At 45.9% G+C, this 19,099-nt stretch overlaps 1 protein-coding gene across 1 annotated transcript in view; it reads left to right on the top strand.

Moving 5' to 3' along the window:
• COL20A1 (collagen type XX alpha 1 chain) overlaps nt 1-19,099 on the top strand; it is a 147,952-nt gene that overhangs the window by 73,249 nt on the left and 55,604 nt on the right. Inside the window, exons 20-25 of the mRNA XM_081867488.1 lie at nt 928-1,057; nt 2,660-2,716; nt 7,362-7,400; nt 10,270-10,408; nt 16,310-16,452; nt 18,233-18,342. Coding sequence (XP_081723614.1) covers nt 928-1,057; nt 2,660-2,716; nt 7,362-7,400; nt 10,270-10,408; nt 16,310-16,452; nt 18,233-18,342 — 618 coding nt within the window. The remainder of the gene's footprint in view (nt 1-927; nt 1,058-2,659; nt 2,717-7,361; nt 7,401-10,269; nt 10,409-16,309; nt 16,453-18,232; nt 18,343-19,099) is intronic.

The following is a 19,099-nucleotide window of genomic DNA, read 5'->3' as shown; positions in this document are numbered from 1 at the left end:
CTATAATTACCTTCTATATATGCCATGAATTTAATCCAGTCATTATTCAACTTTGTACTCTTTTGGTTTTTGATTCTCTGCGTCATTTTTGCCAATTCGACAAAGTCATATAGTTTAGTTTGCCACTCCCTCACCGTTGGTATATTTTTGCTTTTCCAATTTTGGGCAATTAACATTCTGGCCGCTGCTGTTGAATATTGGAATAAAGTTCTATCTTCCTTCCTAATTTCCTCCCCAATAATACCTAATAAGAAGGCCTCTGGTTTTTTAGGGAACGTATATCTAAATATTTTTTTTAACTCATTATATATCGTATCCCAAATTTTTTTTATTTCCTCACATGTCCACCACATATGTATAAAATTGCCTTCTTTTGTTTTGCATTTCCAGCAGGCCTTATTTCCAGTCTTGTACATCTTATTTAATTTCTCTGGTGTTATATGCCATCTATATATCAATGGAGCAGGAATTCTAACAGTTTGGACCTGGGTCCCCTCATTCCTAGTCTGGCTTCCTAAGTGCTATGCTATGCCAGCTCAGCTTGGATAGAGTAGCTAATTATGCTAAATTATGATGATCGCTGGGTGACTTTGTGTCTTCCATTCTTTCTCAGCTTCAACTCCCTCTCAGGATTGTTGTGCGACAGGGTTACGCACCGTCCTGAGCTCCTCTGAAAACTGGTGAGGGAAATAACAGCAGATAGGGTAGAGATTTTAATTTTTTTAAAAAAGTTCTTCATCGTATAAATAAATGTCCTGCTGCAACGATACATATATTTTGTTGGCCTTGGGTCCAATCACTGACTAATTTGCTGGATGAAAAAAAATAAAAATTGCACGAAGGATGTTTTCTTGCATTGACTTTTGAATCACCCGAAATGGAGTATTTTGTTAGGGTTGCAAAAATTGCAGCTTCTGCTTTCCACAGATAACAGTTTCTGGGAGGAGCAGGTCAATCACTCTCCACTCACTGCTTCCTAATCGATTGTACATGGTGACGGTTTCCGCAGTCTATCTCACAGGAGAAAGTGACCCTGTATCAACCATAGGCCAGACAGGTAGGCAAAACAGTGGGCTCAGCCCTAGGTTTCGGAAGGCTTTGCAGGGCTGTTGTTATGGGGGCCCCAGCTGCAGTGCGGGCCTCTGGGACTACAGGTACGGCACGCTCTTTTCCCCACAGGGCATCCCTTCCCCAGCTGACAAAATAATCCCTCCTCTGTGCTCCCCCAGTGCGTGGCTGAACTATGGGAGCGGAGAGGTCTACGTTTGCTGGCAGGGGGCGATGCTGAGTGGACTGAGGAAGCCAAGTGCCGTTCAATGGCTTGCTCCTCCTGAGTGTGAGAGACGAAGCCGCAATGTGCTGGGCTCCGCACTCGGCACATGCCAGTAATGGGTGCAAAAGCGGGCAGACCAACAAATGCAAATTTGTCCTTTGACTTTTATCCTCCTAAAGGAGGACTGGTGAGGGGCGTGGCCTGGAGAGAGGGGGTGTGGCCTGTGGAGATTTCTGAGGACAAGACAGAAATAATAATAATAATAATAATAATAATAATAATAATAATAATTTATTATACAGACATACCTCATGTTGCGTTTGCTTCAGGTTGAGCGTTTTCAGGTTGCGTCCTGCAGTGACCCGGAAGTACTGGAAAGGGTTACTTCTGGGTTTCACTGCTCGTGCATGCGCAGACGCTCAAAAATCATGACCCGCGCACGTGCAGACACGGGGTGCATTCTGCTCATGTTGCGAACGGGGCTCTGGAACGGATCCTGTTCACAACCAGAGGTGCCACTGTATATACCCCCCCCCCATCTGGCTGGCTTTCCCCAACCACTCTGTGCAGCTCCCAATAGAATATTAAAAACACTATAAAACTTCAAACATTAAAAGCCTTCCTAAACAGGGCTGCCTTCAGATGTCTTCTAAAAGTCAGATAATTGTTTATTTCCTTGACATATGGTGGGAGGGTGTTCCACAGGGGGGTGCCACTACCGAGAAGGCCCTGTGCCTGGTTCCCTGTAACCTCACTTCTCGCAGGGAGGGAACCAGCAGAAGGCCATTGGCGCTGGACCTCAGTGTCCAGGCTGAACGTTGGGGTGGAGATGTTCCTTCAGATATACTGAGCTGAGGCCATTTAGGGCTTTAAAGGTCAGCACTAACACTTTGAATTGTGTTCAGAAACGTACTGAGAGCCAATGTAGGTCTTTCAGGACTGGTGTTATATGGTCCCAGCAGCCACTCTCAGTCACCAGTCTAGCTGCCGCATTCTGGTTTAGTTGTAGTTTCTGGGTCACCTTCAAAGGTAGCCCCAAGTACAGTGGTGCCTCGCAAGACGAAATTAATCCGTTCCGCAAGTCTCTTCGTCTTGTGGTTTTTTCGTCTTGCGAAGCACGGCTATTAGCGGCTTAGTGGCTTAGCAGCTATTAACGGCTTAGCGGCTTTAAGAAAGAGGAAACAAACTCGCAAGAACTCACAAGACGTTTTGTCTTGCGAAGCAAGCCCATAGGGAAATTTGTCTTGCGGAACGACTCAGAAAACGGAAAACTCTTTCGTCTTGCGAGGCATTCGTCTTGCGAGGTACTACTGTAGAGCAAATTGCACAGAGGGCCACATTTACCTAGGCCTGAGCTTCCCCATCCTATTCTTATCTTTCCCGTAGCTTCTCTTTTGGCCAGACTCCCCACAATAAGAGGACCTTACCCTTTCAAAGCTGAAGGTAAGGCAATTTATTTTTGCTACTTTACCCGTTTTACCTGTGTCGTGATGATTTCCCCTCTTTTTTTGGTGCCTTTCTAGTTTTATTTTTGTTTGGTACAGACATCAAGCGACTTTGACAGGAGATGGAAGGGTACCTTCAAAATCCAGTATCAATGTTTTGACGATTGCTGGATTTTCATATTCTTTCTAGTCCCTCATCCCTTTCCTGGCATCATTCGCACAATTTTCCTGGAGCTCTTTAAGCCACAAATGGGTCCCTCCCTCCTTCTCTCCCAAATGGATATCCAAGGTGAAACAAATGCAAATTCACAAGGTGTAGAGTTATTTTCAACAAATGTCTGGCATTATTCAGCGAGAGGATATTTATTTCTGTGCCCTTGGCAGAATAGGGAAGCTATGAATGTGCTTCAGAAATCCTTTCAATTAATTCAACTCCTCTGTAAATTGTGTTATTAATGTAAGTGAGTTTGTCACAGGTGTCTCCTCAAATGACTGGCTATAAAACACAATAGCAAGAGGATTTGTAGAAGGGTTGAGCAAACAGGGCTATTTATTTATTTTTTTATAAAAAAACCACAACAACAATAATCTGCCAAGGAATAAATTGTAAAATACAAATGTAGTGGGGAAGGGTTTTTGCAACTCTTTAGGAGACTGCAAAGGTTTCGGTTGGGTGTTTATCAGGGAACTGCAGCGAAGAATGGAAATGGAATGCAGCAGCAAATTGGGGCCAAGCAATGTCATGGAAAGGGTGGGTTGTGGGTTTTGGTTTTGACGCTCCTCGGATTTAGATTCCTTGGGCAGCAGGCAGGTACATGCCAAACCCATCTTCACAGACTTCTCCATCATGTCCACACCTCCTCAGATTGGCTTGGGAGATCTCCCAGAACCCATAGATGGCAGGAGGAGTAGGGGGGAAATTGTTCTGCCCAGAAAGCTGAAACACTTGCACGGATGAAATGATGCGATGCAATGCCCAGTACCTCCACGTAGACCAGGGAAAGATCCCTGCCTGAAACTGTGGGCAGCTGCTGCCAGTCAGTGTAGATCGCGATCAACCTGCCGATTCTGGGATGAATTCTGGTCACAACTCACCCTCCTCTGGAGATGTGCCTGAGCAGCCACCATCTTGTCCTGAGCTCTTCTTGAGGGAGGGACTGTCTTGACTCCACCCCTGCCCTGTCGGCGTGTGCCCGTCCACCCTGTACCCATCCCTGCCATGTTAGAGGAAGCAGCCGGTGCCTGCCCCCTGGGGAGAAGCACCCATTCCTGCCTCCCACCCTGACCCATTCTCTGCCCCCCTTGGGGGAAGCAGCCAGCGCTCGCCCACCCTGAACCGATCCCTGTCACCCACCCTGGACCCATCCCTGGGTGGTAGATCACTGCCAGTTTTTATACTGCACAGGTGGCCAACTCCCAAGAGACTGCAATTTACTCACAGAGTTAAAAACTGGGGCAGTGATCTACCCCCTTTTTTTGGGTTCAGGTAAAATTTGTTGAGCTTTTTTTTAGGGAGGAGGTAAGCCCCGTTTTTGGGGGGTGCAGGGCAAAAATGTTGCGCTTGTTTGGGGGGAGCCATGATCTACCACTGATCTACCACAAACGTCCAGTGATCTACTGGTAGATCACGATCTACCTGTTGGACGTGCCTGTTATATTGGATCGTAGATCACAGCCTACTTGAAGTTGGACTTGCCTGGTGTAGACAATATTCCTATATTCCAATGCTCCTCTTCTATAAAAAATTCCTTCCAGTAGCACCTTAGAGACCAACTAAGTTTGTTATTGGTATGAGCTTTCGTGTGCATGCACACACCTTTTCTATAAAACTAAAAGATCAAGGGTCAGCAAACTTTTTCAGCAGGGGTGGGGGGCGGTCCACTGTCCCTCAGAACTTGGGGGGGGGCAGACTATATTTAAAAAATAATAATGAACGAATTCCTATGCCCCACAAATAACCCAGAGATGCATTTTAAATAAAAGGGCACATTCTGCTCATGTAAAAACATGCTGATTCCTGGACCATCCGCGGGCCGGATTGAGAAGGCGATTGGGCCTGATCCGACCCTCGGTCCTTAGTTTGCCTACCCATGTTCTAGATACATTGATTGATGGTGCTATTTAAGTAAGAAAGACTTTTCGTAATAATGATCATATGCCCTAAGCAGATGCTCAGAAAGACAATCACAAAACGCGACACCCTCTCGAGTGTCCTTGCTTTTCAGGGGCACCTCTCATTCCACCATCAAATGAGTGAAAGCTCCATTTCCTCGGCTTCCAGCTTGCCCCCTTTGTCTGGGACTGTTACAGAAGCAAATAACTGCGGCGCTTAGTTCTTTCTGAAGGCGTCTTTTTTTCCACTCAACCCATTTAGATGGAGAGCACTTTCTAACTCTTCACCAAAGAGCCTTTGATTCTTCCTCTCTTATCTCTGATTTGTATGAGCTGCGGCTCCCAGTTTTTGATTCCTTGGCTCAAAGGATGAGAGAGGATTTAGCAGGGGATTTCCTGTAAAAGGTGAACTGCAGACGTATGCCAAAGTGTTTGTATTATTTTCTGCAAAACAACTCACTTTGCCTTCCGAAAGGCAGCTGGCTGAATGGGCATCAAAAGGAGAAAAGCGCTCACTCCTTTTCAACATGTACAATTAATATAATGCGATGGCCCACTTACTCCTGAATTCATTCTTATGGCAGCCGTTTTAGTCTGTATGGGTAAACAACTGCAAGGTGAAAGCTGCACTTTACAGAATTCGGTCTGGAAAAACAGAAAACGGCAGCAGGAATTAAATAAGAAATGAAACGAAAAACCCCCAACTTGCATGGCTGGAATGGAGTGCAACATTTTACTGTGATTGCAGTAATTCACCTTTCGTAAAAATGAAAAGGTTTTGACAAGCAAGGGGGAGGGGAAATGAAGGCACCCTCGTGGCGGGGAGAACAGCAGGCATGGGATAATAAGGATTAGAAATCGCCATTCTCCAAGGCAGCTGGAAGTCAAGACAATTTTGCAGCCGTCCCTAGCAAAGTGAGGAGTGGACTTGAATGATGCAGGCATTTCCAAACCTGTTTGTCCCATTCAAATGTTCTATTTAATAACATTTTTTTTAAAAAAAATAAAACAATGCATGGTGGATTGGCCCCCAGTTTGAAGACTAGGATATTGGACATCGAGGCCACAGAGCAACACAATCAACAACAAAAAGCTATCTCACCCTTTACAGCAGGGTTGGGGCCTTGCTTTCTGTCTGAAGGCTGTTAGTTTCTGTTTGCCACTGATCAGCTGTTTGGAGTCACAAGGCTCTGTTTACATTCCAGAGACAGTCCAGGCTATTGGAAGTCTCACGGGAGACTAGAGACGGATGTGACATACTGGTTTCCTGTTTCCTTTGTTCCTTTGTTCCTTTTTTCATAGAGAGAGGATGTATATTTCTTTGCTGCCTGTGTAGTAAGAAATAAAGCATAGCGATGTAGCCATAAATCTCATCACTTCCCTGTGCTGGAAAATCTGCTGAACTGGAATGTGCCTGAGGCCTCATCAAAGGCTCAGGTCGTTAATTATTCATCGGGAGGGTGATTCCGAAGGACTCAGAGGAAGATGAGCTTTATCAGCTTGGTCGAGCGGAGATCCCGACAAAGGCCACATTCCTCTCTGAGCAACCTTCTGAGGTCCACATGCCTGTGGGCAGAGCATCGTATGCAAGTTTTACCTTTCATTTGCTGGGCTCCACACCTGCTGGAGAGCCTCTGCCAGTCAGAGTAGACCATATTAGGCTGCATCAGCCATCCGCAGACTGGTTCCTTCTGACTGTTGTTGTTATTCCTTCTGACAATATTCGTGGGTAGAGATGGCAGATAGAGTCCATCAACATCTGGAAGGCAGGAAGTAATAATGATGATGATGATGATGATGATGATGATGATGATGATGATGATGATGATATATTATTATTTATACCCCACCCATCTGGCTGGGTTTCCCCAGCTACTCTGGCTGGCTTCCAACAAAATATTAAAAATACAATAAAACATCAAACATTAAAAACTTCCCTAAACTGAGCTGCCTTTAAATGTTTTCTAAAAGTTGGGTAAGGCTGGGCTATAGGTCCCAATCACTGTAAAGCAGGTTTGAATATATGCACATTCAAAGCCAGGTTGGCCCTTTGAAATGTGTGAAATTATTCATCCAATGAAGACGGATGCTGTAAGTTTTGGGGTAGAGAAAGGAAAGGACTTCTCCATGCAGCATGTAATGAAACTGCAGAACTCACTCCCACAAGAAACGGGGGGAGCAACCAACTTGGATGGCTTTAAAAAGGAGATTAGGCAAATGGGTGGAAGAGAAGATTATCAATGACTGCTGGCCATGATAGTGGCTACACTCCACCTCCACAGTTCAGGGCAGTAATGATTCCAAATACTAGTTGCTGGAAACCACAAAAGGAGAGGATGCTCTTCTGCTCAGGTCCTGCTTGCAAACTTTTGATCATCATCTGGTTGGCCATTGTGAGAATAGCATGCTGGAACTAATGTGCTGATTCAACAGGCTCCAGAGCCTTTTGTGTTGTTCTCCCTCAGGTAACTAATATATCCATGCTTCCTTTCATGTCTCTTCCTTCCCACCTGTTCCATGTCATTCTGAAGACTGCCCTGTCCTGGACTCCATGGAAGGTTCTCTGCAAGGTAGGCTGCCAGCTTCTTCCTTGTTTTTGCAAAAAAAGAGAGAGAGCCCTCCTTTCTTGGTTATGCAATGTCTCAAAAGATCTTGGTGCTATATAACAGATACAAGGGGGTGCTGGAAACATAATTCAACCCCCTGCAATGCAGGGGTCCTATCCACAGCCATCCCTGGGTGGGCTCAAACCACCAACTTTCTGGTTAATAGCCACTGAGGGACATTAGGCCCTGCCCACAAGCTTACAACCTGATTGGAATTCTCTATAATAGACAGTGAGGTGGCCTTTGGTTAAGCCTTAGAATTGGGGTTCTGCACTGTTGGCCAGTGGCCTGAGTTCTGCACCATCCTCAGGGAAGCGGTGGGTTTGCTCCCACCACCAAGGCAGGACTTTGCAGGTGGCCTATTCAGGGTGGCATCAACCCTACTTTTAATAGCTGGAGGCTACACCCAAGCCCTAGCAGCATGAGTGGAAGAGCAGGGCCAGGCTTGCTATCTGTCAGGAGCCCAGACTTCTGTCTTGATAACACAGCACACAAGTCGTAATTAGTTGGGAGATTTATTGCAATACAAACAATGAGCCTCGGACGCCTAACTGTACATCCGATGCTTATGAATCAGTTGACCCTTCTGAGGAGTGCTTCCGGCTCTGGCAGAATATCCTGAACCTATGACTCTTCTGTTTCTGGCTTTGTTTTCTATCTAAGACCTTTCCCATATGTCTGCTCCTTGGGCAAACTAAACTCCCCTTCAGGTGAGGAACTGCTCTCCCTCCTGCCTTCCAAAACTGCCTGTGTTTCCTGAGAGAGTTGGTTTCTCACACTCTCTGCATTCCTGTCATTCTCAAAGCGAGGGGGAGTTGAGATAGGACTGTTTGCAGCTGCCTGGGAAGAATGCGAGTCTCTCTCTTGTTGGCTGCTTCTTAACTCATATCATGCTCTTATACCTTGGGCAGAAGTGTTCATGACACTATCCTTGCCTAGTCACCATGTTCTATGCTGACCTCACTCTCTGATGCCCATGCAGTGGAGAAATCTAAACACATGGAATTAGCTCCTCGCTTCATACTGGGGCGGCATGCAACAAATACTTTCTCCTCCAACATACTGGGGCTGGCAGTGACAAAATGGAGGGGGCAGGACCGCTCTTCCCCTCACACGGCTACTACTGGACCACCGTATTTCCACGGAGGACTCAGAGATAGGGCTCAGGTTTTCGGCACTATTGTCGCTCCCCATTTGGGTGCTGATTTGTGCAGGCAGATTTAGCTAGAGGGAAAGAGAGCGAGTTGCCCTTGCTCCGCATTGGCTTTATCTGCCTGCTGTGACATCATTCTGTAGCCCAAACTGATTGGTTGTGTGATGACGTTGCCGTTATTAGGGAGAATAAGTGCTGTTTTGCAAACTGCAACTAATTGGGAGCTACAAAGAGCAGCAAACTAGAATGGAAAAGGATACCCTTGTGTGGTGGGGGGTTATTTCTGGAAATATTTTGCCATCTGTTGTCCCGCCCTGTCCTGATGGCTTCAAAAACGTTTGCTTGAAAATGTTTGGCTCAGCCTTTGCACTAACGCCTATTACTGAGTATGTGATCCCGCCAGACAAATCTAAGGGAATGTTTCTTTTACAAATATTCCTCTGCAATTGAAAGGATTTCACAAACAGAATTGCTTAGTGCCTCAGCTGCGCTCCTTTGACCTATTCCTCTTGATACCAACCGCATATAGCTATATATGGTCTACAGCTGTGGCTCCAACTTTCCCTTGATAACATTATTAACATTTAGTGCAAACTTTAATTGAGATGAGAAGATTTCAACGCCGGGGTCTTTTGCAAATTTTAATCCCCATACAACATACTGCCATCTTGATAGATAAAACTTAGAACTGGGTTATGGGGAGATGAACCTGGTTGAGGCAGGATATCGATTAAAAGCCCTCCTTCCCTTCTTTTTATGCGTCCCCTTTACTATTTATATAATTATCTCCTTTCCACTTGTTCCTTCCTCCTGCCCGCACCCTGGCCTCAGCTTTCCATAAATTCAGATAAGCGAATGGGTTGGGGAGGGGGGAGGGAGGGAATTGCTGATTGCAAAGCCTGCTTGCATTAAAGACTTTAGAAAGTGACTCACAGAGCTTTAATGAGAAGTCGGCGAAGAGGGAGGAAGCTCCAAGGGCCGGGGGATGAGGTCCCCCCCTTCTCTTTTTTGTGGGAAAATATGTATTTGCCATGCAACTCAGGTCAACCCTCACTTAGCAGTTTAAAGTGTGTGGGGAGAGACATGAAAATGGGAAAAGAGCAGTTTAATTTTCTGCCAGGATTTTGCTTGCCTGTTCGTTGCAGTGTGCAAGCTGATGCTATTTGGGAGCGACCGGGCAAATCTTTATGGCTGGTTCACCCAAACGTCACACATACACAACCATTGGGACAATCCACCTTGTTCAAGAGCTGATAGAGTCCCATATTCTAAGAACTGGGGTTGGATCTGGGAGCTCTGGTTTCAAAACCTACATTTGCTGTGGACCAGATCTCTAGCCCCTCGCTCCTCCCCTCCTTTGAGAGCCAGTGTGGTGTAGTGGTTAAGAGTGGTAGTCTCGTAATCTGGGGAACCGGGTTCGCATCTCCGCTCCTCCACATGCAGCTGCTGGTGACCTTGGGCTAGTCACACTTCTCTGAAGTCTCTCAGCCCCACTCACCTCACAGAGTGTTTGTTGTGGGGGAGGAAGGGAAAGGAGAATGTTAGCCGCTTTGAGACTCCTTAAGGGGAGTGAAAGGCGGGATATCAAATCCAAACTCTTCTTCTTCTTCTTTGTGGCGATTGCTGCTTTTAGTATAAACAAGGCATTCCACTATATTCCTGGTTCTCTGTTTTCTCCAGGTTATGATATGATGGAGGTGTTTGGACTGATGGAAAAGGAGTACGCCTCCATCAAAGGAGTTGCTATGGAACCCTACATCTTCCTAGGAATCCACACTTACACTCTTTTCAGGGATATCCAGCTGACCCGGAAGACAAGGTAAAGTCTATGGCTCCCATCACATTTCCGAGCACAATTCAAAGTGTTGGTGCTGACCTTCAAAGCCCTGAATGGCCTTGGCCCTGTATACTTGAAGGAGCATCCCTAGCCCCATAGTTCAGCCTGGACACTTGGTTCCAGCTCTGAGGGCCTTCTGGCGGTTCCCTCACTGCAAGAAGTGAAGTTACAGGCAGAGGGCCTTCTCGGTGGTGGCACCTGCCCTGTGGAACGCCCTCCCATCAGATGTCAAGGAGATAAAGAACTATTTGACTTTTAAAGACACCTGAAGGCATTCCCTGTACAGGGAAGTGTTTAATGGCTGGTGTTTTGTTGTGTTTTTAATGTTTTTTTGGGAGCCACCCAGAGTGGCTGGGGCAACCCACTGAGACAGGTGGCATGTAAATAAATAATAATAATATTACACGGGAAACTGGATTAGGAAGCCTGATTGCAAGGTCAATTATTAGCAGGGTGGGGGTGACAGAACCACTCGCTGCTGTTGCTTCTTAAGCCTGTTTTATGGGTGATTGCACAGTCTTCATTGTAACGGGTTGCTCCTTTTTTGATTTTGTGTTATGCCTCAAACTCTTGAATTTTGCAGGACACTTAGGGACTTTGGGTAGGGATGCAGGTGGTGCTGTGGGTTAAACCACAGAGCCTAGGACTTGCCGATCAGAAGGTCGGTGGTTCGAATCCCCGCGACGGGGTGAGCTCCCGTTGCTCGGTCCCTGCTCCTGCCAACCTAGCAGTTTGAAAGCACATCAAAGTGCAAGTAGATAAATAGGTACCGCTCCGGTGGGAAGGTAAACAGCATTTCCATGCGCTGCTCTGGTTCACCAGAAGTGGCTTAGTCATGCTGGCCACGTGACCCAGAAGCTGTACACCGGCTCCCTCGGCCAATAAAGCGAGATGAGCGCCGCAACCCCAGAGTCGGTCACGACTGGACCTAATGGTCAGGGGTCCCTTTACCTTTACCTTTAGGGACTTTGGGTGGAATTCAATTAAACAGCACTGTCAGCAGAAACCCTGCAGAAGGACTTCCACTTGCACAACAGGGCTGTCTCCCCTTTCCTCCCCTTGTGCCCCCCTGAAATTGGCTCTGGCAAGGGTCAGGAGGACGCCCCTCCCCCCCAACAACGTCTGAGGGGAGGAGAGGGGAGATCATTCTGCCTGGGCAAGTTGAAAACCTTTCACAGACAGAGTGATTGGAAGGGGCCAGGGAAAGAAAACAGTGAAGAGAAGTAAAAAATAATAATGAGTGGCACTGAACCACCTTGTAAATGGGCAAATGTTCAGTAAGGTGAGTGCTGATTTGGGTAATTTGTTCGGCTCTGCCAAATGTGCTAATTTCAAAGTGAAGTTCACCATTAAAGACTATTCTGGGCAGCCCTAACACAAGGTTAATGAAAGAGTAAGAAGAATTGCTTTACTTAGGAACATAGGATATTGAACCAGGCCAATGGTCTACGTCGCTCAGAACTGTCTGTAACCAGGGTTTCAGACAGGAATCTTACCCAGCTCTGCTTGCAGAAGCCAGGGATTTAAAACTGAGACCTTTGCATGGCAATCAGGTGCTCTACTACTGAGCTACAGTTCTTCCCTTGCTTTGAATACCCTCAAGCAACCTGATGATTATTAGTATCATTGGTTAGGGGTGTTTCTGGGATTCTGGCAGAAATGATCTCTGCTTCACAGGGGGAAAAAAACTGGAGTTTGAAGCTCCCACACTGGCGGATTTGGGTGAAAATTCAGAGTTTCTGAAGCACCTCTTTCAGAAGACAAAGGAGGTTGTTGCTTTTCATGGCATCGTGTCTGTGCAGAGGCCCATAAATTGATTTCTGAAACGCCTTGGGATAAATTGAGGAAGCCGCTTAGCTATGCCGCCAGAGCGAGCTGAGGTACTGGAGATGTTTCATCAGCAGGGTCTGATTCGATATGCATATATCTCATCTCAGTGCTTCTGCTTTCGCTATCTCACACTCGCAGTATCGTTAAGCAGCCATCTATCCGGCCATCAGATAAGGCAAATGGATCTCTGCCACGTGCAGTTTTCTGATGACATGCCTAAGAATTCCCCTTCTCCTTGCAGTCACTTTTGGGAGGAGCAAACAAACTTCCAACCCACTTTTGGAGGAAAACATTGCAGGGAGAGCGCTGTGGCTTCCTCCTTGACATGGAACCAAATGACCTTGTGACTTACATTGCACAGTCAAAATTAAAGGTGTCTAATTTTCTAAGTTTAACCAGCAGCCATGGAGAGGGGGCAATCAGGATTGTGGCAACGGCACATGAGGAGGGAGTTAACCCTTACCACAACCACATGAAACTCCATCCTCCACCCTTAATATGTTCCAGTTACAGATAGGTAGCCGTGTTGGTCTGCCATAGTCAAAACAAAACAAATTCCTTCCAGTAGCACCTTAAAGACCAACTAAGTCAGTTCTTGGTATGAGCTTTCGTGTGCATGCACACTTCTTCAGATACACTGAAACAGAAGTTTCCAGACCCTTCTATATAGTGAGAAGGTGGGGAGGGGTATTACTCAGAAGGGTGGTGGGAATGGGTGATTGGCAGATAGCTGTGATGAGCCTGTTGACGACTCTTAACGACTGCAATAGGTCTTACAGGAAAAAGCAAGGGGTGAAAAGGTGAAAAATGGCTTTGTCATGTATAATGAGATAAGAATCCAAGGTCTTTGTTCAGACCAGGTTTCTCCATGGTTTTAAGTTTGGTGATAAGTTGTAATTCAGCAGCTTCTCTTTCCAGTCTATTTCTGAAATTCCTTTGTAGTAAAACAGCCACTTTGAGATCTTGTATAGAATGTCCTGGGAGATTGAAGTGTTCTCCTACTGGTTTCTCTGTCTTGTGATTCCTGATGTCCGATTTATGTCCGTTTATTCTTTGGCGTAAGGTCTGGCCTGTTTGTCCAATATAGAGAGCTGAAGGACACTGTTGGCATTTTATGGCATACACAATGTTAGACGATGAGCAATTAAATAGTCCCGAGATGGTATGTGTGATGTTGTTGGGGCCAGTAATGGTGTTGTCCGGGTGTATGTGGCAGCAAAGTTGGCATCTGGGTTTATTGCAGGCTCTGGTGCCAGTGTCCGTGTTAGGTCTGGTTAATATGTTAATATGTTATTCACCTTAATATGTTATTCACCAAGGTATTTTCTTACATTGCGTGCCCAGTTGCAGACCCCCGCCCCTCCGGGAGTCAGTCCGAGAGCAATGATTACACACAACAATGTATTTTGGGATTAAAATGGCCACAACTTTATTAACGATTTCAGATGTAGGGAACCTTGGCTTAGGCACTGGGTGTGTATCCCTCTCAGTCCCCCGTGCTGGGGCACTGAGTTATGGCAGGGTTAATTGGAACAAAGGGTGGCACTGCAAAAAGTGTGTTTACACAGCTAGCCCCTCTTTCCGTGCACCTGAGGGGACTGCCTTTTCAGTGTTTGGCCAGTGACTCCCCTCGCAACTCCCCTTTTAATGGGGAACCCTGGTAACGCCTCTGCAGGAGGGGTGAGTCACCACTTCACACAACCCTTATTCAATTGATAGACGAAAGGATTCCACCCAAGGCCTAAAACCGCCACCCAAGACCACAGAAATCGTGGTTTCGCCACCGAGACTACCTAGAGCTGAAAGAACCCACTAGAACAGCCTTTCTCAACCTGTGGGTCCCCAGATGTTGTTGAACTACAACTCCCATCACCCCTAGCTAGCAAGGCCAGAGCTCAGGGATGATGGAGTTGTAGTCCAACAACATCTGGGGACCCACAGGTTGAGAACCGCTGCACTAGAGGCTTGCCAACCATTCCTCCAGCCCGTGCTTCACATCACCGAACCAGTTTTAATTCCCCCATGGGGTCACGTGCACCCCGTCAAGTCTGAAAACTTGGATTGATATTATCTTACACTAGCTGTCAGGGACTGTTCAGGGTTTTAGACTAGGATTTATCCTAGCCCTACCAGGCGATACCAATGATTTAACCTAGGACCATCTGCATGGAAAGCAAATGCTGTACCTGTAAGCTATGGTCTTTCCCCACAAGCCTGGTGTGCTTGCTTGTGATCATTGTGTAAGCTGGCCATCCGATTACCCTGAGGACATCTGCACCTGTTCATAAATACTGGGTCAACTTTGCCACAGTTTTATGGCCTTCTGCAAGTTGTGCAGGTCTCCATTGATCGATGACTTTGGAGCATGACTTTGCTTGTCAAGTTGCCTCCCAGAGTCTTCTCTGTAATCTGGGGTTTATAATGGCCCACCATGTATCCCATTTGATTCTATTATTGACTACAGCTTTGCAAAGCAAGACAGACTGGATTATGAAGAGGCAGGCTATAGCTTCCTTTTTAAGTTTAATTGCTGAAACATAGGGATAATTTTAATCTTGTTTAAAGAAGCAAAGCTTCTTAGCATCGAATTGTGAGATTCCACAGAGTACCCTTAGTCAAAATGTTCAGAGACTCAAGTTGGTTTGTTCATGTAGCCAGAATATGTGAAGACAAAGAAGGAGGCGGCTTGCCCTTTCAAGGGCATGATGCCATTTTTAAAGAAGAAGGGAAATATGAGCATAAGACCTGACCTTTGGGTTGCATCCACACATTGTTAATTGAGCATGGGTCCCAAAAACACCCATGGAACGAGTTAGTCACAATTTAAGCACCACTAATTTCAGTGGAAGGGACGTGGGAGGTGCTATGGGTTAAACCACAGAGCCTAGGACTTGCCGATCAGAAGGTTGGTGGTTCGAATCCCCGCAACGGGGTGAGCGCCCGTTGCTCGGTCCCTGCTCCTGCCAACCTAGCAGTTCAAAAGCATGTCAAAGTGCAAGTAGATAAATAGGTACCTCTCCAGCGGGAAGGTAAATGGCATTTCCGTGCGCTGCTCTGGTTCGCCAGAAGCGGCTTTGTCATGCTGGCCACATGACCCGGAAGCTATACGCCGGCTCCCTCAGCCCATAAATCGAGATGAGCGTCAAAACCCCAGAGTCGGCCACGACTGGACCTAATGGTCAGGGGTCCCTTTACCTTTAATTTCAGTGGAACTAAGAATCGCGTAATTAGTCTGGATTGAACTCATTGCCATGAAGTTGAGAACTGGCAGCTATCACGCCAAGGAAGCCGATACATGATGCTCATCATATCGATTATTATTATTTATTAAATTTGTATACCTACCCATAGATCTCATGGTGGTTCACAACATAAAACCACAATATATACAGTATATAATATAAACAAAACAATGCACTGCACCCCAGTTCTCACCACAATTCTTTTATCTGATGTAGTCATAGAATCATAGGATTGCAGAGTTCAGTTCAACCAGAGCAAAGGCAGTATAAATTCAGCAAAAGAGGCGGGTCCCACAGAACAAAATACCTTGACGGCGAAGGGCCAGGGTAAAGAGGTGTGTTAACAACAACAACAACAACAACAACATTAATTATACCCCCTCCCATCTGGCTGGATTGCCCCAGCCACTCTGGGCGGCTTTCAACACATATAAAATCACGCGGCAAAAGTTGTATAGTGAAGATGCAGCTCTGTGGGGAGGGTGTTTCACAGTTTATGGGCTGCCCCAGAGAAAGCCCTCTCCTGGGCCACTGCCACCCCACACTTCTGAAGGCTATGGGAGCACCAAGAGAGCTCCCCCTGATGATCTTGGCATGCAAGATGGTCTGTGAGGATGGATATTTTGGGCCTATGTCATTTAGGGCTTTCTTCAAATCTGGCAGCCAATTTGGTTTCTTTTGGGTCACTAAAACCTCAGGTAGGTTTTAATTGCGTTCAGTCTGTTGCCATGGCACCAGGGATTAACTCTTGGAGGCCATTCCAATGTTCTCTGCTTAGAAGAGCTTTTTGTGTCTTCACTTATTTCCTCAGCGAAGTGTTTCCTTCTGGGATGCCAACCGAATACACTATCAGTTTCCTCCTCCGGCTCCTGCCAGAAAGCCCTCGAGAAGCCTTTGCTGTGTGGCAGATAACAGATGAGGACTTCCAGCCTGTACTAGGCATCATACTTGACCGTAAGGAGGCTCATCGATCATTCGGCAGGGAGATTTGGTTGCTACAAGGGATGGGGGATGGGGCAGCAGAGCCAGAATTTCCCGGAAGACAATTTTCTGAGAAAATTCCAGACGTTTTTCTTTTCCTTGTGTCACCTAGACAAAGCAGCCGCTTGGCAGAATTCTCTCTGAATATTCTGCACTATTTGTGTGCCTGCTATGAAGGGGCAATTCATGAACAGGCATCACATCAGTGCCAGACATCGAAAGCACGTTTAATACACCTTTAAAGCACATGGCTTGCCTAGAAAAAACTGGGAGCTGTAGTTTGTGAAGGGTGCTGGGAACTGAACGCTCTGTGAAGTGGTTCCCAGGATCTTTTTTGGGGGGAAGCAACATGCTTTAAAACTGTCTTAAATTTGCTTTAAATGTATGGTGCGGATGTGAGCCTAAACTGCCCCAGAATGATGGCTGGTTCAAGATGCAAAATGGCAGCCGGTTGCATACATGATTGCTCTTTGCTGGCGCTGGCATCAGCATCAATGCCCTGCTATCAGGAGCAGGTCAGTAATAATGACATCAGTGAATTCTTTATTCAAAGAAACAAACAGCTCAGGAGGCAAGACCTAGTGAGCACAGAAACTCTTCCCGAAGATCTTGCCTCAATGAAGCAATTTCAATGACTGATGGTCCTCACCTTCCCACAGCTCTCCTCCTTCCCAAGCAGTCGGAGACTTCATTGGAGTGGCTGTCTTTGCTCTGCCCTCTTCATACCTCTTCTGGTCCTGGGAAACCAAGGCGAAGGGGAACTGGTTGCCGCAGGAGCAGGAGTCCCCCTGGCTTCTTCAGCAGCCTGCCTGATCTCTGCCTCTTGGCCCTATCCTCTCCAGCCTCCGCTTCTCCCTCTGATTCTGGACTGCTCCCTGCTACAGCCTCCTCCTGCTCACTAAACCCTGTTACCTCTTAACTTCTGACATCCCTTCCTCTCAGTCATCTCCCAATCTTCTCCCTCTGACCGCTCATCGTCGTCCCACCACCAGTCCCCAGGCTCTGAGCCTTCATCCCTTGGGGGTTCCCAAGCTCAAAAGGGGGTAGCAAATTTTTTTATTCATTTTAAAAATATATGTGCCACTTAATTACAATGGTCTCTAAGCAGTGTACAAGAAATACTATACAAAATGGTAAAAATGGGTTAAAATGATCAAATCAGCCTTCAATTAAAATGCCTCCTGGAATTTTTAAGAAGAATTCAGTAGGCACTGGAGGTTAAATAGGAAAGATTCAAATGACTGGTATACATGATTGATATATTTTCACACATACACTATGATTCCCATAGACCAGAGGTGCCCAAACTTTTTCCAAAGAGGGCCAGATTTGATACGTGAGGGCCGACCTTTTTTTAGGATTGAAGTTGTAAATTGTTGAGCTTTTCTTAGGATTTACCCCCAAAGTTGTTGAGCTCCCCCCTCCATTTTTACCACAAAGTTGTTGAGCTTTATTTAGGATTGAAGTTGATAAGCTATTTTTAAAAGGATTTTACCCCAGGACATATACTGCCACGGGGGCCAGATTAAATCAACTGGCAGGCCAGATTAAGAACCCGAGATGGACTTTGGATATGACTGCCATAGACCATCTCTTGAGATGTTGTTCCATTCACTCAGATTTTCGGTTCTCACAAGTGTGTGTTTTACTATTTTTCCCTTGTTACTTCAGCATGTGCAAAGCCTACAGTCCACTGCCCTCTTTGGTTTTCTTTATAACCCCTGGGTTATTTGTCATCTTCCTCCCTCTATAGCCAACAAGAAATCCTTGATATATTTCCACCGTGACTATGAAGCTGATGTCGAGGAAGTCACCTTTGACCAGCAGGAAGTGAAGAAGATATTCTACGGCAGTTTTCACAAGGTCCTTTATCCAAAGGAGAAATCCATTCAGGATGATTTTTTTTTTAAAAAAAGTCTTCCTTTCCTCTTTAAATGACGATTCTAGAAATATCCTTGGGACATTTGCTAACCTGTTGGTGTTTGTACGTGCCGAGATAGCAATGAACGACGGGGTGTGTGCCAGCATAATAATGAATTACTAAATCACTTCCTGTCTGCATGCATTAATCTAGGCAAATGTACGCAATAAGTTTCCAAGAAGATATGCAGTAAGGACACGGGCACAATCTGCAAAAAGAAAAAAATAATAATTAGGATCCAGTGACTCAGGGATTTTAAAATGATCTGAAAATTAAACTGACGCAATTAGCTGGACCTATAAAGTGACCTTATACTGAGTCAGACCACTGGTCCTCTGAAGCTAGAATTGTTTGTTCTATTTGGCAGCAGATTTGCAAGGTTTCGAGCCAAAATGTTTCCTAGCCTTGCTATCTGAGATCTGTTTCAACTGGGGGTGCTGTAGCATGAATCTGGGGCCTGCTGTAAGCGTACAAAACACTGCTGAACCTTTCATTACGTAAATACAATACTAGTAACGACACACGCAACGTAACAGGCTGTATGTAACAGTATAACTTCTATTTTAAAAACACACATAATAATAATAATATTATAATAATTTATTATTTATACCCCACCCATCTGGCTGGGCCTCCCCAGCCACTCTGGGTGGCTTCCAACAAAATATTAAAATACAGTAATGCATCAAACATTAAAAG

This window comes from Podarcis erhardii, assembly GCF_964252035.2.
Source record: "Podarcis erhardii genome assembly, chromosome: 6".
NCBI classification, from domain to species: Eukaryota; Metazoa; Chordata; class Lepidosauria; order Squamata; family Lacertidae; genus Podarcis; species Podarcis erhardii.
The sequence above is the reverse complement of the archived record's forward strand: the minus strand, read 5'-3'. Positions and strand labels throughout refer to the sequence as shown.